We start from the raw sequence: 21,362 nt of genomic DNA on the forward strand, positions 1-21,362 counted from the left end.
ATCTCAAGCAATTTATTCTGAACTGCCATCAAAGATGAGTTGCCAAAAGTGGGAGGGGTTGGGGGGAATAAGCTAGCATTGTGTTGGAAGCCCATTAATGCTTCCTCACAGTATTAGAAGTGTCCTCCTGGATCGGACCGACAGTCTGTGCAGCTCTGTGTCCTGTCTCGGGCAGTGCCATAGGAGATGCCATTTAGCGGAGGGACGTAAATTCTTTTTACCTGTGCCATTTGTGTGTTTTGTGCACTCAGATAGACTAGAGAATCCCTGAAGATGCACATGAGCCGTTTGAACCAGCCTTGACCTCCGTGAACACACACAGAGGTACTAACAATTATGCAGCATCAATGGTTACAATTACCAGTGTAATCTATGGAACTACAATCCAGTCACTTCTTAGAGATGATGTTTATAACTTGTTTGATTTAGATTATTGTAATCTCTTCGAATTACATGGTTACACTAACGGACCATCCTCCCAAACTGCCTCTCTCATTGGAATTGTGGCTCTGTCTTACTGGAATGACAAAAATTATTTTGCCCCTGAAAATGCCTATTTAATACTAATTTAAGTTGGCAGCACCAACAAAGCGACTACAGCCAGATTTGGTAGTGTTGGTAGTCCAGCATTCTCTGATTTCCATAGTCTTTTAAAACATTTTAAACTGTCTTCAAGTGATCTTTGCAAATGACTTCGGAAACACAGTCCTTTTTGCTGGGTGTGAGACAAAGTTAACTTACACTTTTTGATTTCTTTTGACTTGAGAAATAATTAAATGCTCAAACATCTAGCCTGATTTGGTATATCCAAATGACAGTCTAAAGCAATTTTCTCAGCATTTTCTCATGGCTGACAATTTCCATCACCATGTTGTTTGAAAGAACATTTGGCCTTTGCCAGTGAGGACAAGAATAGCAGAAAATTAGGGTTTGGGTGCATGTATTGTGTGTCTTATTTTTACACGTGTGTAAAAGATGTACATCATATATCTATGTATCTCTATGTGCACATCTAGATACATATTTATTTTATTCTTTGGAAGACTTTTCTGCATGCTTTTTTCTCCCCCTAAAGAATTAAAAAAAACCAGTTATTTGCTCTTGCACCATTTTGCCTTTCCCTCTTTCTCCCATGGGTGAGCTGCTCAGGCTGCTGCACATTACCTGCTGTTGTGGCACACCTCACAGCATGGATCAGCTCTCAGGTGACTTCCAGTCATTTCAGTCATGTGAATATCGTGCTTTGGCCGTGGCTTTGTAAAAGTCTTCACCTTCCTGTGGTCCTTTAAATGTGCTGCAGATTGATTGCCAACTCAAAAAGGAACCAAAAATATATTTTTAACATTTTTGCAACCACAGTTACCACTTGATTCCCCAAACACTTTAGAAACAATGCAAACAACAAATCTGTTGCCGCCTCAGCTGCCAGTCTCAATCTCCATCTGTAGAACATCAGAATTTGCTACCTCTTCAGGTTCGTTTGTTTGCTTGTTTGATTTACATCTTCCCAGCTTTTGTTCTGTTTTTGTTTCCTGTGTGTAAATGAACTAGGTCACTTGAGTTACCATCTTCTGGCCAAGACTGTCAATCATAAATTTTATCATTTTCCTCAGGCACGCTTCAGTGTGACAGCAGATAGTAACATGGAACTACCAGTGTAGTTTGCAAAGCAACTCCTGTTGATAATTTAAGTGATTAGATTCACTTTTATCTCAAACTTCCCTCACCACAAGAGTCTTCTGAGCATTTTGCCCATCGACAAGTTTCTGGATATTTATATGATGTATTGACCTATCAAGGTGAGTCACACTTGATGGAACTGTTTTGACACTGATGGTTATTTCCCCACCCCCATTCAGGCTCAGCAATTATGCGATAAATGGTCTTCTGAAATCCTGAGTCTTGCATTAACATGAAAGATCTTCCATCAAGCATCACAAATAATTTTCAGAACTTTTGATTCATAGTATTTACTTCACCTCTAACAACATTTTGAATGCTGAAAAGATCCTTCTCCTTCAGATGTTTGTCACTAGGTCCTTCTCTTTCGAAAAGGGAAGCACCCTGCTATTCTGGGCAGTGCTTCTGTGTATTGTATCTTCACAAGATGAATGCATGATCACTTTTTATTGCTGCTGAGCAACCTTTGAGTAAACATGAATCATTTTTTATGACATCAAATTTGAAATGTTTCCTTACCAGCTATGTCTATTATCTGTCCAGGTAGGAATGTGATAGTGATCTGTAATGCACACATTTTAAAATAGAATGAACTTTTTTTATGCACTGCTACTACAGTGGGGAAAAAAATGAAACGCCTCTCCCCTTCCAGTCTGGATTCTAAACATAACAATTTATACATGTTTTTGAATTATTTGAGAGACCTTAGATCAGTTTAGTTCTTTCGTATATACATATATGCAACCATGTTTTCATTCTGCTGCAAGGTAGAAGCCAGTTATTATTTCTGGATTAGCTACAGCTGCTTATATTTTTCTGCATTAAAACCAGCAACCCAGACTGTCAAGGAATAACAACATGGATGGTGCTATGAGTTTAACTGAAGAGTTTGGCCAAACAAACACCGGCCTAGTGGCTGGTGATGGGTAAGATGGGTAGATGAGAGGTGGCACTTTGTAGTGCTTTTCAGTGGGGAATTGTTTACCCAGGATTCATGGACTCCCTTGAGGCAGAGGTGGTGATCTCTAAAGAAGATCAGTATTAAAAAGCTAGCAGGGATTTGCAAGTCAATCTAATGGGCTGTTGAATACCTTCTACCTTCCTACTGATGGAACCTGCCAGGCAGAGTGGTGTCTGTCCCAAATAAACAATGGTACTACAGCAGCAGGAACATGTCCGTGTATGCACTTTCACACCTTTGTCTCCCTAGGAGGCTGCTTTTCAATGTATTTATTAATATGTACCTTGTAGGAGAAGAGTGGCTGCAGAGAGCTACTTTGGTGACACAGAAAGGAGCCCTGGCAGAAAACTGAAGCAGTATGTGTTATCTCTATCTTTCAGCATGAAAGGTGGCAGACTGGATGGTAGAGCTCATGAAAATAATACTGTAACACCAGACAAATCCTTCTGGAAACTGCGTGGAGGGAACCCAGTCTCTCTTCCTAGGATAATGAAGCTAGCAGAGTGAACTCCAGAAGATCCATATAGATCTTCTTTCATTGCTCTTTGCACACTGCAATGTGGTACGAAGCCTGGAGGAGACCCTGTACGGTGGCTGCACATGCTTTGCTTTACATGGGAAATCAGAGTCAGCTCCTGAGAAACGTAGCTCTCTCCCACCTGTCATCTGTATTGCAGGATGAGGGATATTGCCTCCTGAATCAGCCTGGGTGCTGAAGCAGTGCAGTGACCCAGACCCTGTGGTACCTCAATCATACTGTTCTGTGTCAGTCAGCTGCCACCTTTGCTACTTGTGACCTGTGCTCTGTGAGAAAATCGCCAGGCTCTGAAAATGGGTCTTCAAGCTCTACCTCTGCTGCATATTCCCTAAAACCAGGGTCTTATGTAGGATCTCTCAGCCAGATCAACAGCTTCTCAGATACTGATCTCAGTCATGTTCTATTGCAATAGGATCAACTGTGCAAATGGACAGATGAAATTCGCACCCACTGGCATAGCTAAGCTTAGACTAATGCCCATCTGGAAGCTGGGTGTGCAGTCAGGCTGAAACAGCAGTAAGGAAAACTCCAGGATTGGATGTCAAAGCTGGTGATTTCTCCAGCTGCTTTGCCCTGTGGGGCAACTAATAAATGGGGAGATCAAGATGCAGCCTCCTTGAGTTTTGTGTTTCCCCCCCCGCCCGCCACAGATGAAACCTTTAATTTCCTCATTCCAGCCTTAACAATATAACTATTACCACAACCACCTGACTCCCCAGGCCTGTGTCCCCACCCCTTTCATGATCTCTCCTGCCTGTTCCTGGAAGTTGGAGGCAGATGCAGCCACCTCAGACCAGTTTTTCTTCTGACACCTGCTGCTCCCTGGCTGACGGAGATCTTAGGGTTGGGGCCGGTCACCTGCTGAGCCCAACCCAGCACCTGGCACAGCACAGCAGGTATTTGCTTGATGGACACAGGTGCTCACTACTGCCCACCGGGAGCTGTCTAGAGCTGACAGTAAGACAACCTAGTTGATGTTTACCTTCATTTTTGATACTGCCTCATGTAATTCTCCAGGTGTCCCCCTCAGTCACTCCAGCCTCAGTGGTTTCAAGTTGCTTCTGCTTCTCCATTTTGCTCTGGTGATAGTGGTCCTCTCCTCCCCTGGAATATGAACCAGAAGTTATGCCTTCAGGGAATAAGCCCTTAAAAAGAGAAGTTAATCTATAAATCAAATTTCTTTTATGGTTAAGATTTCATAGTGAAATGTCTTGATGGAATGCTTCCCACCACAACCTTCTGAAAAGGCAGAGTAGAAGGCATACCCCTCTTTTCCATCTCCTTTATAATTGTCCAGATGTGTTCAACTCATTTTTCTGCTTGAGGTTTTGTGTCTTCCCAGGCACTATGAGCCCTCAAAAGATCTGAGGCTAGCAGTGACATGAAGTTCTGGAATGGTTCATGAAGCAAAGAATCTCCATTTTTTTTCAAGATGTACTTCAATGAATTCAAGTTAAGGGTAACAAGATCCACTTTGTGATTGTCTTCATTTTTATAAACTAATCCAATGTGGCTTTTATTTGTTTGTTTGTTGTTGTTGTTGGGTTTTCACAGTATCACAGTATGTTTGGGGTTGGGAGGGACCTCAAAAGATCACCTAGTCCAATCCCCCTGCTGGAGCAGGAACGCCTAGGTGAGGTCGCACAGGAACATGTCCAGGCGGGTTTTGAATGTCTCCAGAGTAGGAGTCTCCACAACCCCCCTGGGCAGCCTGTTCCAGTGCTCTGTCACTCTCACTGAGAAGAAGTTTTTTCTCAAATTGAAGTGGAACCTCTTGTGTTCCAGCTTGATCCCATTACCCCTTGTCCTATCATTGTTTGCCACCGAGAAGAGCCTGGCTCCATCTTCGTGGCACTCACCCTTTATATATTTATAAACATTAATAAGGTCACCCCTCAGTCTCCTCTTCTCCAAACTAAAGAGACCCAGCTCCCTCAGCCTTTCTTCATAAGGGAGGTGCTCCACTCCCTTAATCATCTTTGTTGCCCCATGCTGGACCCTCTCCAGCAGTTCCCTGTCCTTCTTGAACTGAGGGGCCCAGAACTGGACACAATATTCCAGATGCTGTCTCACCAGGGCGGAGTAGAGGGGAAGGAGGACCTCTCTCGATCTACTAACCACTCCCCTTGTAATACACCCCAGGATGCCATTGGCCTTCCTGGCCACAAGGGCACAGTGCTGGCTCATGGTCATCCTGTTGTCCACCAGGACCCCCAGGTCCCTTTCCCCTACACTGCTCTCTAATAGGTCATTCCCCAACTTATACTGGAACCTGGGGTTGTTCCTGCCCAGATGCAGGACTCTACACTTTCCCTTGTTAAATTTAATCAGGGTTTTGTTTGTTTGTTTTGTTTTCATCCTTTATTATAAGCAGAAGTGGTTGGCCAACAAAATGTAGATCTTAGTTGAGCCATGTGACCACTTCTGGTGATACTGAGAAGAGTGAGATTTCTTCATGACAGTCACTGCTCCATTCTGTCGCCTTTTCTTTTAATTATATATCAATACTGCAACTGTTTCAGAAACAGCTCATATATCAAGAAAGTTTATACTCTTGGGCAAATTTGGGGGTCAGGATGGGATTTTCCTCAAGTAAGACACATAGAGTTGCTGGATTGTTTTTAGAGAAAGAACCTTCCCCTGTAGCTCAAAAAATAGTCCACTTCGCAGAGTCTAGGGCCTTTTGCCTTCCAAATCCCCTGCCAGTAAAGGATCTCAAAATATTTACAGCATGCCTCCTGATATGAGGCTGTGCATATTTATCAGCTGAGGCATTTGATCTTTCATGCTAAGGACTTAATAAGATGTTGATGGTATTTCATGGAAGGGCAGGTCTGTGAGAATGATTTAGGTATATACGAAAGTATAAAATTCATTAAAAAATCAGTACTAAGCAAACCCATTACTTCGGAATTGTTTGATAAGAAAATGGTAAAAAATACTGCTGAAAACAGGGGAAGGAGAGAGAGCTGAATGGAAAGAACAGTAATGAATACATTCAGAAAAATAAGGAAACCATGGCCTCGTTCCCCACAAACTGTGCCTGGTTGTGGTGGGAAGGCCTGCATTGCCCAGTGACACTGAAATACATGCTGGCAAGTCACATATCTCCCAGAAGATGACTCATGCCAGAGAGTTCACAGCACAGGAGGCTGAAGACAGTCCACAAATTCTTAAAACAATGATGTGTTGCATTTCTTGCCTTTGCAGTCTTTTCCCTTTCCTCTGCTGCACCTTATAATTTTCAATCCAGCCTATGTGGACCTCTCCTCAGCTGTCCATTGGCATTGTCCAGTGCTGCCTGCTTCACTGACAGTCATTGCTTTGACCCACCAGATGTCAATGTGATCATCCCATACAGTCCTGTGCCGCTACTCCTCATTGTGAATCCTGACCCCTTCTGCCACCTCTTGTAATGCCACATCACCACCCCAGCTGTACCTGTTGGGGCAATGTTGCTGTTCTCTCTTACTTCTCATGCCCCCTTTTGATGTGACATATCGATTCTTAGTGTCATAATCCTTTTTTTCCCACCTTATGTCTTCACTGCTCTTAGCATCCTACCCTCTAACTCTCATTGTTTTCCAGCCACTTTGCTTCTTCCTGCTTTGCTTTGGCAGCCTTTGTTGTTTTGACCTTTTGCCCAGTGTTGATGGCATATACCAACACCTACCACAACTATTTTCTTCTGTCTGCCCAATAGTGCCGCCCCAGTTGTTTTCATCTTCATAATCTGAATTCACTCCCTGGTCACCCTTTGCCATCTTTACTAAGCGGGTGTGCTCAAGAAAAACGGGATGAACACCTTTCTTGTGGGACAAAGAAACTATTGTTCAGTGGGATAAGAGAAGTCACTAAAAGCATCTATCAAAAAAGCCTGAAGTTGTCCTCACATGGGAAAAGCAGAGAAAGATATAAACTTTGTCAAGTTGTCTGTAGAAAGACAGTGAGTCAGATTAAACAAGGCTTCAAGGTACAACTAGCAAAAGGAATCAAAACTAACTTTCTTGAAACACATCAGAAACCTGGCAGGTGTTCTGTAGGGCAAACTGGTGATCAGGCTATGAGAGGAATGCCTGGGGGAGGTAAGGCCATGGCAGTAATCTCTGCTTCTGTGTTAAGTGTTGAGTGACAAGATCATCATGGCAGAACCCATTCTTACGCAGGGCGGGGTTCGGCAATGAACGTGTCTGAAATTGAAGCTGCTGTGGAAAAAGCTGTTCAACACACTGACAAAGCGAACAGTAACGATTTGCTGGGAGCAATGGCATTTGTCCAAGAGTCTTAAAGGAACTCAAGAATAAAATAGATGAGCTACTCCGAGCAGTGTCTAACCTATGCTTACAGCCCCTGTGGTACCTGAAGTAGGGAAAGTGGTAAATATGATGCCAATTTTTAGAGACTCTACACAGTCTCAAAGTGAGAATGGACAGCTTCATGGAAAAAAAAAACAATCTATGGAGGGTGACTGAACCACAGAAACCACACCAAATCAGGAAACCTGACCTGAAAATGTTTGAAGGTTGGAATAGAATTTAATATTGTGAGATATATCATATGAATGAGAAGTATGATACAGTTGCTCTATTTATCTTGAGCTCTGCCTGAGGAGAGAGGAGGGGGCTAGAGGAAATCAGGGAAAAATCCAGTTATTATGGTGAGGAATGAGTGGAGTGGGGGACATGATAAGATGAAAACATACAACAGAAATTTAAGAGGGATCACAGAGCACAGCACCTGCAACAGTACTCACTGCTTCCTGAAGGCACCTGAGGGTGCCAAGGTGGTGGATTATGCCCCGCAATCCTCTACATAGAGTTGTAACAGCACGAGGGAATAGAAATAGGCTGTGCGATCACCAGGAACACCCCTGTAATCAAACATCCTCCTCTTGGACCTGTAGGTGGCCAGTTTGGCAGGGGCAGGCAGTGGAAGGCGGGTTCTGGGACTTGTTTGGGCTTCAGATGAAGATAGCATGAATAAAAAGGTGAGAGGTAAGTACAGCTAGAGTCTAGAAAGGTCTGGAGGAACTAGAAGAAGTCCTGAGCCTCTCATACCACTCCATGATGCTTGTGTCCCCAGCGGGCTGTGAAATCCATGCTATCATCTGCAAGCCTAAGGGAGGTGTGTGCTGTTGTCCATCTTCCGAGGACTTGGATGAATGCTACCTGGTAGCATTGGAGCCAACTAGGACCTGCATAGTTTTTGGTTGTTGGTGTAGCATGTAATGGGTGTTGTGGTCCAGGCACTTTGATCCAGCTGCTAGTGAAGGCGACAGCAACAGTGATAGAGGAGTTTGTGTCAGCACCAGAAATTAAGTTGCTGGTGGTGGCCCTCTACTTTCTCCTCTCCTGATTCAGGGGTGGTAGGGGCAGAGTACAAGAGAAAGAGCTCCCAATGCTGCAACCGTTGCATCTGCCTGGGGACATGGGTGGGGATGGTCCTCATTCCCCTGCTCTCTCTCCTCACCAGGAACTGTTGGCAACTACTGCTGGTCCTAGAGGCTGAAATCAGCCCTCTCCACTCCAGATGTGCTTTTTGAGCTTCTCAGATAATTTTCCGTCCTGAAGGCATCTGCCATTTTTCAGCATCTGCTCATCCGTCATTGAAAGGCGATGCATGGTAACCCACCATCCTGTGTGCTGGGAGAAGCTGAATTTTCAGCTGACCTAGGAGGAGAAGCATAGTTCTGCAGTGGATATCAGCTGGACTGATTTAGCGTGACACGTATGCAGTGAAAGGAAGCATGTGTCCCATGCTTTTGTTTGGCACACAAGTTAGGGGGTGGTTGTAACAGAGCTGGAGGCTTTTCAAAAAGACAAGACCAATCCTTTTCTGTTTTCCTTTCCACCCCCGCTTTTTTCTTTTCTTTCCCTCTGCCCCTTTTCCTTTTTCCCCCTTTCTTCTTTTTTCCCTTTCCCTCTTTTTTCCTTTCCTCTTTTTTTTTTACCTTTCCCCATTTTTCCTTTTCACTTTTTCCCCATTTCTCTTTCCCCCCTTTCCATTTTTTCCTTTTTCCCTTTTTTCTTTTCCTTTTTTTTTCTTGTTTTCCTTTCCCCCTTGTTTTCCTTATTTTTTGTTTGTTTGTTTTTTTCTTTGTTTTTGTTTTGTTTTGTTTTCTCTTTTTTGAGACGGGGAGAGTGGAATATTACAGGAGATTATTTACCCATTGTAGCTTACCATTGCTTCTGTCAGTGAAGCTGAGATGAAAGCCAGGCCAGAGAAAGTGATCGATGCAGAAGATTTCTGTTACTAAGAAAAGCAAGGCACAGTGCTAGTGAAGATGTGTCTTTGATCAGCATTTCATACTCCTCACAGAGAGAAGCCCAGGGGCAGTATTCCTGCAGGCAGTGCTAGGGAAGAGAAGCAGCCATTGTGCAGCTGTGAGATGACCTTCTCTATGAAAAGAGGTCACCCAGCTATTAAGAACAACTACCTGATGTCCATGGACTTTCAAGAAGCTGTAGCCATGTGGGAGTCATCTTGCTGTGTACGTGTGAACCCCTCGCTGCTCATTGTGCCGGTTGAGCGGAGGACTGTGATGCCAAGCTCTTGCAATGGAGCTTGCTGCTTCAAGCTTCTGATCTGGAAGAAATGCACAGTAGAAGAGCACGAATGCTGGCTCTGATGCTTTGTCCTGGCCCACCCCTACAAAGTAGGTTGCAGTGATTCATTGACCAGGATGGGGGAAAGTTTGGCATCTTTTCTACATTCAGTGTGGAAATCGGTTTCCTGTTCCACAGTAGGCTTAACGAGTTACTGTCTGTCATGCCTGGTGGGCTACAGGAGAAGGAGTTTAGCTTTGAAGTGCATTAGGCACTTCACTGTCTCTTCTAGTTAGTGCATATTCTCTTTGAGGCACAGGTTGGCTGAGCTTCAGATAGGTTCATAAAGTGCATCTAAACCAATGTAGTTAGACTGCTGAATCTCTTTTGCTAGTTTAAACGGAATGAGCAGAGGCATAATCAAGCAAGGGGAACCTATATGGAAAAGACAATATTGAGCTTGGCTTTGTTGTTTGCAATGACTGCTCTTTCAATACCACTTCAGAAGTTTTGGCTTGTCCATATTCACAACGCAGCCACAGACCCTACCTAAGTGATCTTGTGTTGAGTCAAGTGCAAATAACTTAATCTTATGTTTTACAGGTTGACAAAATCCATATCAAATTTCATGTGGTATATCAAATAATTATCCTAAAGAACTTGTTTAAAATACCTACATTTAGTATTTATTTATAGAGACACAGCATACCTTATAATGGCTTGGTCTGCCTAGCAGCTAATCAGATGATAACCGATTCCTGCTTCTCAATTCACGTGGCCAGCCATCGATGCCATGTGGCACTTGGCCATGGCACATTCAACCTTGGAAGGTAGTCTGGCTCTCTCCCAGAGACGCAGAACTTATAATATTATTTATACGTGTATTTATAATGCAATCAGGTTTATCTCTGATGAACTTCCAGTTTCTTAGTGGTGTTTTCTGTAATAAGTGGCTTCTATTTAAAATATAAGGAAGATTGTTGTTAAACACAACATCACTTTGTTTATCAGTAACTATTACTTTTTCTACTTTAGGTTATTTTATATGCTTTACTTGTTTTCGTGGTTTAAATTCAGTTTGAGACCTGCAGAGACATAGTAAATGTGGACTCCTCATAGCAACTCTGGTGGGGAGCATCAGAGAGCAGGTAGACAAATAAAATCAAGTGCCACGGTATATTCCTCCTCACGAGGAATACGGTCACTCCTAATGTATTTCTTGCATCTCCTCCTATTCTTTTCCTTTGTTTTATTTTCCTTTATGTTGATTTATGGGCCAAAAAGACAGGCAAACCACCAGTTCTCACTTCATGTGTAATGCAGGCCTTGGAATTTTACCCTTTTAACTGATGCCATTAACTTTTCAAAAAAAATTTTTTCTTGAACAGCAGCTTGAGAAAACTAAATTTATTTGAAGACTTTGAGAGATAGTCTACCATTTTTATTCACAGATGTCTAGGACAATCATCCTCATCGTTGAGTATATGATGTCATTCTTCTCTGAACATGCCTAAATATAACTTGCAGCTGTTGGTTCTCACTGTGCGTTTCTCTGCAGGTTGTGGAGCCACCAGTACTCCATATTTTCTGTGGTGTAATTGAGAGATAATGGTTTAGTAAGACCAGAGTAATGTGTCAAAGTGCTCCCTGTAAGGTGCTTTCTGACCTTCCTAATTGGTCCTGTCATTTTGCTCTGGATCACCTCCAAGCTTTCAACATGTTAAAAACCCACATGGGCTCCTGCACTGCTGATGGGTGTTGCAGCTTCGGGCTTTGCTGGGCTTCCAAATCGGGTGTTGGCAGTCACGGGTGACAGTGACTTCTCCAGTGGTCGCTAGTGACGTTCCTGCTCTCGGCAGCTTGCCCATCCTCCCTGGCTGCACAGGAGCCACTATCACATACCCACCAGTTATCTGGGGGGTCTTTGAATACAGCAGGCACTACGAAGAGCTTCTGTGAGTCCTGCTCCAGAGTGGCAGCCTGTGGGAGTGAGGAGACCAGTATTGACACCCAGGGTCCCTTGGAGCTGCCCTTCCCAAGTCCCAGGTGGTTTCCCCCTCTGTGTGGGGCTCAGCCCCCCTGTTCACTGGCCATGGAGCCACACAGTGGGCTGGACCCCACAGAGCGGCGTGGGGAGGTGCACAGACATAGAGGACAACCCTTGGAACTAAAAATACTCATTTATTGGTGACACATCAAAAATTAAGAGGAATTGATACAAGCACAAACTACTTCCACCAGCAGTTACATTCTGTCAGTAGTCACTCACAAGTCAGGAAACTGATAGGGATTCGTAGATCAACAGCATTGACACAGCGTGCTGGTCCTGTGCCTGAGGAGACTCCACTGACATTGCTGAGCATCTTATCTTGTTTCAGCATGTTCAGCTGGCCAGGTGACTTATGTTGATCTGGAAGACTCCCTGCACTTTAGCTACTGATCTTTCCGTTTGGAAATTTTATCAAAAATATTTTTTTACAATTGTATTTCCTGATGCAAATATTAAGCAGCACAGTTCTTGCAGAGAGGCACACGTTTTCAGCAGTGATTGCTGTTTCTTTTACGGACAACGAATTTTTGCCATTCATCTGTTAGCTCATAATTAATCCCTATAATGCAAATTATGATGCATACATGCACTATTATTTTTTGTTCAGAATTTACAAATTTATTGGTTTGTTAAATCTGTATCAGTGTTTTTATCAACCAAATGTATTATTTCATCGAATAATGACATCAAGTTTTTAACTTTTTTTTTAAAAAATATACTAAATTATTGATGTTATTTTCATTGTTGAAGCCTTTGTTAGCTGGTTTGTAGTAACTTCACACTCTTGTACCTATTATTATTACTACACAACCATCTAACAGTCGTTGATGTCATCTCATTTTCTCTCTGTGAACACAGGCACAACACGCTTTTCCAAGATCTTGCGATTTCTCTAATATGCCAGAATGTTTAAAAACCTAACTCTATTGGGCCAGGTGTCTCCTCAGTCAAATCTTTTATGATTCTGAGATGCAAATTTTCTTGGCTACTGATCCAAAAATACACTTAACAGATGCTGTTAAAACCCTCCTTAGTTCACAAATAGAAAGTCGTTTACCATCCTTATGTAGTAAGAATACACAATGCTGTTTCTTTTCATTTACAACCAACCATCTTTTCTGTATAAGAAAGCCTCCATGAAAAATAATCTCTGTCAACTGTTTGACCTATATCCACACAGTAAGAGCCTAAGCCATTGCTAGAATTTATTGGTTTTCAACGTATTTTGAAAAAATACCTTCCAAGTGCCGTTAGCACTTGCAGCAATCCAGTTTTTCCAGATTATTTTGAACGCTCCTTATCACCTTGTATGCTCCATAAATTCTCACTTTTATTATGTGCTATATACCTCCTTTCCATCCACACCTTCCTTCTGCGTTTTTTCCCCTTGTTGGTTATATACAAAATTTCTATATGTTACTTTCAAATTCCCTGTTAGGCAGGAAAAGCATTTAATCAAGCCCATCTTTTTTTTGCAGCTACAGAACAGCAGATTTTCTCCATCTTGTAAGCTTCTAGAAGTGAAATTTCTATTAAAAATATTATTGTAACTTTCTCCTGGAGAGTTATATTTTTCTGCTTGTTTGATCTGTGATCAGTTTAACCCATAACTTCCTTTGTTTGAGGATTTACCATTTTGAAGTCCCAATTTTGCCTACATATTTGCCCAACATCACAGGCTAAACACATACACACACACATAAATATCTTAAACACTTGCCTCATAGGCATTAACCAAATGTATCCATATACAGCTACAGATACATATTTACATACATGTGTAAATGTTGCATACCTATTTACAACATGTACACATGCATGTATCTGTATACATACATACATATACACAGTCACACAAATACTCATCTATATACAATTTAATTTTCCCTGAAACTAGAGAAGAGGCATTTCTAAAAAGGTATGTGGGTTACCTGTAATTCAGCATCCCAGCAAAGAGCTGAGGTGATGGATGTTGCCCTCCCAAGATGACGACATGTTTTCCTGTGAGTCCACCTCTGATCAGTCACTCACCTCGTTCATCAAGGGCAGCCCTACCCCTCCCATACTGACCAATAGTTCTGTTAATATTTGGACAGGGTTGGCTCTCCGGAGCAGGATTTGTCAAGGGATGGGAAACAAAGGACTGCAGGTGAGTGACATAAGGGTTTCGTCTATTCTGAAGCCCTTGAAAGTTGCTCAGACTCTGGTTTAGCTGAAAAGAAGAGGAAAAATATTGAAGATGCAGGAAGACCAAAGCTGTGCAAAGCATTGCCTCATGCTGCCTTCCACCAGAAATGAGTCTCCAGCTCATCTGCTCCCCATCCCTCCCTCCAGGATTCTGGGATATCCTGATCCCCACCTCTCCTGAGCAGGGGTGCAGGGCAGAAAGAGATGCTCCTTGCTGCCTCTTGCCCACCCGGCAAGTGGCTCAGCGTTTTAAACTCCTACCTGCTCTTCTCCCGAGCACAATGAAGAGGACAACAATGAAAATGATGGTAGCGATGAAACTCCCCAGCAGTCCTTCTGATCCCGTTTGCTCTGCAGAGGAAGAGGAGGATCAGTGATCTGATGTTGGCTGGAGCATCTGAACAGCCAGTGACTTGTCCAAGTTAAATGAAGTTCCCCAGCAACTGACCGTGCACAAGCTCTTGTCAGGTACACCGATGTGACAAGACACACATGAGCTAAAGCCACACAGACCCATGGCCAGTTATACTGGCTGGACTGATGGGTTGTAATTTGTTAAACCACAGTATTGCTTGCTTTTCCCTGATGGGTCAGGAGGAGACACAGGAGCAATCTCCCATCAGCAGGGAGAGTGAGAACCCCAAGCTCCGATGGGAGGGAAGGGTTTTTTGCTATAGTGCCTGAGCAGCATCAGTTTCCAGTTGAACATCAAGTCCAGCTCAGCATCTAATTCCCTGAGCATGGCTGTTTTCTTGTGCCTGTCTGGCAGAGTACAGCCCACATACTACAACCTTTTGCTCTGTTGCTCCACTTTTGGTCATAAAATCTCTTTTCCCCTGAATGAAATGAGATATTTGCTCCTCAAAAGGTTCAGGGAGTGAAATAAAAGCTGAGGAAGTGAAAGGGAAAGGGAAGAGCAGGATGGAGAGGATAGGTATGAAAGGACACCAGAAGGAAAGCAGGGAGAAACAGGCAGGTGTGGTGTGTCTCAGAGGTTTTGATCTCTGTGGTAGGTGGATGAGGTGGGAGGAAGTCCAGGAAGGACGAAGAACTTGCTCCTCTGCTCCAACACTTACCTGGTGCCTTAAGATGGGCACTCACAGAGATGGGCTTTTCCAGGGCCATGTGTGAAACACGGCAGCTGTAGGTGGCCGGTGCCTGTGCTGTGGCTGAGCTGATGCTGAGGTAGGAGGTGATGCTGTAGGTGCCATCTCGGCTTTGTCGGTGGCTGGAGAAACGTGCGTTTGAGAGACGGATTTTTGCTTTCTTAGGAGTCTTCTGTGTCCAGCTCACCGAGACGTCCAGGGGGTAATAGCCAGCAATGTTGCAGGTCAGAGTAGTAGTCACACCTCTCTCAAATGACACCACTTCTGGAATCAAACGAACTCTTGGAGGCTCTGGAGGAGATAAACAGGCAACTGACTTACTGTTAGCAGAGTACAAAAGTTCCCATGCACAAGGGGCAGAAGACAAGCTGCCTGCGATGGTGAGTGTTGGGAGCAATGTGTTAAAGGTGCAGGGCAAAGCTTCAGTGCTTGGGGACATGGGACTCCTGTTGCCCCAAGGCATTTGCCTTCCTCACCGGCCACTTGAAGATGGATGTTGTGCTGGACCTTATGCAGTGGGGTGGACACCAAACAGATGTACGTCCCTTCATCTCCCACGCTCACTTCTTGCAGGCTAAGCGATGCATCTCCATTCCCCAGCAGCTCTGCCACATCCACATGGACTTTTGGCTGTGTTACTGAGCCTATGCTCTCCACTTCATACCAGAAAAGTCTACGGCCGCTTCCTCGGTGCTGCCTCCTCCATTCCAGGGAGGACAATGTGGAGCTGGGAGCCAAGGCAAAGTGGCAGTCAAGGGTGACTGAGCTGCCAAGACGTGCGCGCAGGGAAGTGTTGCGTGACGATGACTGAAACTCAACTAGAAACAGAAAGGTCACAGGCAAGCAGAGAGTTAACAGATGTGGTTTAAGAGGCATCCTTGGGTGGGAAGGGCTGGTGGAAGGGCTGGCAGTGAGCTCCTCACCCAGAGGAGGAGGAGGCACAGGCATCTTATGTGATGCCCCAGGGGCCATGTGGACTGAAGAGCTGGAGGAAGACACTCTGGTGGGGTTAGCAGGGAAGGGAGACAGGCAAACACCAAGTTCACATCACGGACTTGAAGGTGCTTATCATCCTCAGGGGCTGGGGCATGGGAAACCCTGACAGAAGGCAGGGTGGGGGGCAATCTGCACAAACCCTCTTTCCCTAGGCACCTACTCCAAGCAGCCCTCAGGTTCTGTTGGCGGGGGTGGGTATGGGACTCTTGGGGAGGCAGGCTCCCCTCCCATCATGTCCCTTAGTGCTGTGGGGGCACCTTGGGCAACCTGGTCACCTGTGGTCAGCAATGTCCCCTCCTTGCTCATAGGAATCCTCAGCTTTGGGTGCAGTGTTGCATGGTGCTCCTCTTCCTGGCTGCTGCAATGTGGTCCTTTGAGCACGAGGGCAATACTGATCCCGCTGGAGAGCCGCAGGTTTGCGATGAACCAGGAGGTTTGGCAGGGCCCCTCGCCAGCCTGCTGGGGGCTGTATGGGGAGATCTCGCAGTTCACCTCCTCCCCATCACAGTCTGTGTGCAGCAGGGACTCTGCATGTGGGATGGATACTGACTGGGCTGTGAGGACAGAGGAAGAGATTTAGTCATCTGAATCCAAAAGGGGAAAGAAAGTGCAAGCTGATGAGACACATTATTTTGAAGGGCCAACATGCACTGTTGGGGTCAGTCAGAGCCCAGAAATACCAGGCTATGCTTAACAGATGAAGGCCCGTAAAGAATATGAGAGGTTTGTTGTGACTTTCTTACATCCCTCAGTCTGTTGATTGTATTTTATCCTGCCAGATTGCACAGAGTTCTCTCTGGGCAAAGGAAGCTGTTAGGATAGGAGAATAAACAGAACAGATTCCCTCTAGCTAGCTCGAGAAGGCAAGCAGTTTATGTGATATGCCCAGTAAAGACCTGCAATGTTTATCCTTTTTCGGCCTTAATAGAGAAACAAAGGGGATACTGAAGAATCCCAGGTAAGGAAAGAGAGGGTGGCAGGAAGGCAGGAGTGGCTGGACATAGAGACACACTGTATTTGTGCCTTTGATCACAGCATGGGCTTAAGCAGAGGCATAAGCATCCTAGTGACCTTTTACACATGCTTTCCATGGAAATTAACTCCGTGTCTGCAATGCCTAACAGTAGCCTGGCTGTCGTGTGCTTGAACTCACTCATGCCCAGTCCATCCACACCACTTGAAGGACAGCATGGACCCATGACAATGGATCCTGCTGGACCCTCAGTTTCCTCTCTGAAAAATTCTCTGGGTCTCAGATAAGCTTGTAGCAAAGCCCATGCTCGCAGACAGCCACTGTAGGCAGCAAACAAGACCACAGCCAAGTACAGGCTCACACCTTTGCTTGACTCTGTTTATAAAGCTACATGCATAGCAAGGGGAACAGAAACTGGACTGCAGGTCTGCACCCATGAGTGAAGTAAGGAGAGCCAAGCTGCACAGAGCCGGCCTTGTGAGCAGGACAGTTCTGCTTCATGTCCACTTACTGCCATGATTCCTGCTAGCAAAAAATATCCTCACGGCTAAAGATGTGAACACTTTTTACAAGTGCTGTAATATTGTTTAGTGGAATAATTCCTCAGTTGGTTTTGGCAACGTATTTCCCAAGAGATAGGCAATCTAGGATAGCCCTAGTTGGAAGGAAGTACCTCAACAGGGATTTCTAATATCTTCCACAAACTTCCTTTCTTAAAGTCCAAATTGCTGAATTCAGGGAATCACGCATGTAACTCTAGTGGCCATTCAAAAATTGTCTAAACTCAGTCAAAGAAAAATCATGTAGAAGCCCAGTATAGGAAAGCAGCCAAAACCCCGGTGGCAGGTCTCCCACCCCAGCTCTCCCACTCACCTGAGGCTTCAAAGACAACGGGAGAAGAGGAGTCAGGTTTTTTCTGTGGGGCTTTGTACTCCGTCACATCATCCAAGTTCCCGTCATCTCTGACGCTGACACTCCTCAGCACGAGGGTGGCAGGATGCTTGGAGGATGAGCCCCCGGAGGCACGGGGCGAGCCCCCCGCATCTTCCCCCAGGTAGAAGCAGCCCAGGGCGATATCCACCCTGCGAAATGGAGGCGCTGGTGTGGGAGCCTGCGCTGGTCCTTTAGGGAGAGAAAAGAACGGGCTGAATGCATGAACCCCATTGCAAACACACAAGAGGGTATGAGCTTTCCTGGGATAGTGGATAAATAATGGGGAGGCTGGGGGCTGGCTGCCGCTTTGGGGTTGTCCTCCCAGCCCTGCTGGCAGCCACCCCCTCTGGCCCTGCACCACCCTCCCCTGGCAACAGCAGTGACCTTCAGGAAGACCCGCGTTTGCACTGTGCCGATGAAGCGGTGAGGTGGGGCGGGGGGTGAACGCAGGAGGAACCCCGGCCGCCGCCCCGGCCCTCCCCCCGGTCCGTCGCTCACCCGCCGCCAGGGCCGGCAGAGCCCCGCAGAGCAGCAGCGCCCCGCACAGCGCCACGGCCGCGCCGAGATGCGGGTCCCCACGGACACCCAGGGCCCCGCGCAGCAGCCGCAGCCCCCCGGCCATCCTGCCCCTCAGCGCCGCGGCCTCCCCGGCCTGCTCCAAGCCCTGGAACCCCGGCGGAAGGCAGCCCGGCTGCTGCGCTGCGCTTGGTTTCGCTTTCACTCTAGCAAAGCACAAGGGCAAAAAAAAACCCCTCGACCCTTAAAGCGTTAACTCTTGCTTTGCCACACATAGGAGACGTGAGGCAGCGGGTTAAGTGCGGCGCGATCAGCTGAGATCAAGGCACATCGCCAAACCTGCGGCTGAGCTGCTTCTGCCAGGTCCTTTTAAAGGTCAATGTTATATCAGCCTTTCCCACTGCGCTTCTGTGTGCAAACTCATCTCCACCAGACCTCCAGCAGCCTCTGAAAGCAGTCACATCTCTGTTCGCTTGCTTTTCAGATGACTTTATCTTCGTGAGAGACTTGGATGTTGAAGCTTCCCCCCCCACCCCCCGCTGCGGATTCTTCTTTAACTGCACAGGAGCCGGTTTTGCTCTGCAGCAGCATGGCCAAGCCCCACAAGCCCAGCAGCATGTGGTGCCACCACGAGCTGCCAAGTCAGCCCCGACTCCAGGGGATAAAACATCCTGGGAAAAAAATCAAGCCGTGAGAGAGGAAATGGGTGAGCTCTGATGGTATTTTAACTACTGCCTATTTCCTTGTCTTTCAGACACACAGAAAGAAAATGGCTGCTTCTCTGCTGGTCTGTTCTTCACAGCTTTGCCAGCCCTGCAGTACCACGACTTACCCTTGCTGTGGCCTGCTGTGATCATGTATGCACACTTGCAGTGTAATATGTGATGGTCAAAATTGTTATTGTTGAACAAATCGAGTAGGATTCAATTATATTATGCATATTGTTGTAAGCAGTAACTGTGCTTGTGCAAGATTGATTATGTTTTGTAGAACTTTGTAATAGTAATTAAGCCAACATCTGGAGGAAACGGATAACAGAGTGCCCGGATGGTGCAACGGATAACAGAGCGCCCGGTAGCGCGTGGACACTGTCGACTAGCCAACCAGGAGCTAATTCGTCAGGGTGTCCCAGCGCGTGAACGAGTGCATAACAAATATAAGCACACACGAAAAGTTGAGTTGTTGTGCCGTTGGCGGAACCGAGTTCCCCCGGTCACCCAGCGCTGTTTTGCCTAATTACCGCTTGCTTTAAATTCGCTTGCTTAATAAAATTAATTGATTAGCTCAAAAACTTGTCTTCATTTATAACAAATTTTGGTGCCGTGACTCGGATTAAGGATTTCTAGGAGGGACTTCTAAACTTCAGGGAGGCGCCCCGTCCCATTTTCAGACGGCCCTGGAGTGGATGAAGGATCGCCCTGAAACCTTAACCTCCGAACCCTAAATTCAGGTAATTAGGCAAAAGAATTAAACCCCGTAAAACTTTGTGCACAAAGAGCCAAGACCCCAGGGAGGGTAAGTATAGTGGGTTTCCTGGAGTGTGCCTGAACGAGACGCCCCCCCCTTTTGGGGAGGAAGCGAAGCGAGTGTGGACTCTGCCGTAAGACAGAGCGAGACCCTCTAGCAGTGCGGTTCTCATTGCCCGCGAGGGCGTGAGCCACGAACGAGGGGTGCGTGTGTGTGTGAAAGAAGGCACTCCAGAAGATGGGACAGAGGAAGAGCAAGCCTTCTGATCCCATGGGGAAGGGACCCAAGGAGAGGTTACCGGATATTCCCCGAGATACCCCATTGGGCCTGATGCTCAAAAATTGGGAAGGTGCATTTTGCACGAGAAACAAGAGTAAAGAGAAAATGGTATATTATTGTATGTATGTCTGGGGTAACCAGCAGATCAGACCAGATTATTTGTTTTGGTCAATATTTGGGTCATTTGAGGATTGGATTTGTGTCAGTGCCTCTAAACTCGGGAGATGTTAGAGATTTTAAAAAGGAAATGGGGAGTCTTTTAGAGGACCCGCTAGGAGTAGCTGAGCGGGTTGATCCATTCTTAGGACCTAATACATATACGTGAGATGAACTGCAAGCGATCTTAACTGTGTGAATGTGGTAATGGAGTTTTGTGTGTGATAGCCAGTGCTTTTCTTTCTGGCATGCTGGCTTTGTTTTGGCATCTGTGCACACCGGATTGGGGGTCCTGGTTTGGGGATGGTATAATTACAAAATGAGAACCGGTTCCATTATTAAAGTACCACCTTGTTCCCCGTTAAGATGCATCTGTACACATGAAAATAAATTAGTGGGGGAAGTGATTTGAATGTGAAATTCTGAGTTAGCTGTATTGAAGTTAGTGTTGTTCTGTGGATAGACTGATTTGGATCTAAAATTAATGTAAGGAATTGATGTTTAATATGTTGTTTTTCTGACACCTGCAAAGGTAAATGAGACTGAGGAACGTAACTATCGCTGAGGTAATTGGAACCGCATATGAAGTATATTATGACTGGAATTAAATCGAAAAATAAGAAAGCGAAATATCCCAGGCCTGTGTTGTAACATAAATCACAAGCCTATGCTAAGTTGTAAGATAAACTGAACCTCCCCCGTCCATGTGGCCTTGCCTGTGTCTAAACTGCAGCAAAAAAAAAAAACAAACAAACAACAAACCGCTGCTAGAAGCAGTGGAGGGGGAAGGAGGCGTGGGGGAGGACAAGCCGTATGCCTCTCGGGGTAGCCTGACACCTGAGATGGTGCGAGCTCCCCTAGAGAAGTGATAGAAACTAAGGGCAACAGAAAGTTGGAAATGTTGTTAGATGAACTATTGAGGGAAGCTCAGAAAGTGTATGTCAGGAGAGAGGATGAAAAAGAGCGGAGGACTTT

General features: G+C 45.5%; 2 protein-coding genes across 3 annotated transcripts in view; one reads left to right on the top strand and one right to left on the bottom strand.

Annotated features, from left to right (window-relative positions):
* Window positions 1-21,148, top strand: part of VAMP1 (vesicle associated membrane protein 1) — a 40,732-nt gene extending 19,584 nt beyond the window's left edge. Inside the window, exon 5 of the mRNA XM_082075535.1 lies at window positions 19,240-21,148. Coding sequence (XP_081931661.1) covers window positions 19,240-19,370 — 131 coding nt within the window. The 3' untranslated portion in view covers window positions 19,371-21,148. The remainder of the gene's footprint in view (window positions 1-19,239) is intronic.
* TAPBPL (TAP binding protein like) lies at window positions 11,886-19,377 on the bottom strand. 2 transcript variants are annotated; one of them, XM_082075515.1, is made up of 7 exons: window positions 18,468-19,377; window positions 17,910-18,158; window positions 16,339-16,617; window positions 15,544-15,885; window positions 15,038-15,358; window positions 14,223-14,312; window positions 11,886-13,986 (listed from the first exon to the last, which is right to left on the bottom strand). In XM_082075515.1, exons 1-7 carry the CDS (start codon window positions 18,589-18,591, stop codon window positions 13,946-13,948), a joined length of 1,446 nt encoding a protein of 481 aa, XP_081931641.1. In that variant the 5' UTR covers window positions 18,592-19,377; the 3' UTR covers window positions 11,886-13,945. The 2 variants fall into 2 exon arrangements, with proteins under 2 accessions (XP_081931641.1, XP_081931640.1); XM_082075514.1 differs by having other exon boundaries at window positions 18,354-19,377.
* Window positions 21,149-21,362: the final 214 nt, after the last annotated feature.

Source organism: Streptopelia decaocto (genome assembly GCF_964273445.1).
Source record: "Streptopelia decaocto genome assembly, chromosome: 1".
Lineage (NCBI taxonomy): Eukaryota > Metazoa > Chordata > Aves > Columbiformes > Columbidae > Streptopelia > Streptopelia decaocto.

Excerpts from the sequence above, each read along its gene's own strand:
- TAPBPL (XM_082075514.1), bottom strand. The coding sequence starts at position 18,591 with ATGGCCGGGGGGCTGCGGCTGCTGCGCGGGGCCCTGGGTGTCCGTGGG. Across the intron at positions 16,618-17,909 it reads CGTTGTCTTTGAAGCCTCAG|CCCAGTCAGTATCCATCCCA; the intron begins GTGAGTGGGAGA and ends CTGTCCTCACAG. Across the intron at positions 13,987-14,222 it reads TGTGCTCGGGAGAAGAGCAG|CTAAACCAGAGTCTGAGCAA; the intron begins GTAGGAGTTTAA and ends TCTTCTTTTCAG.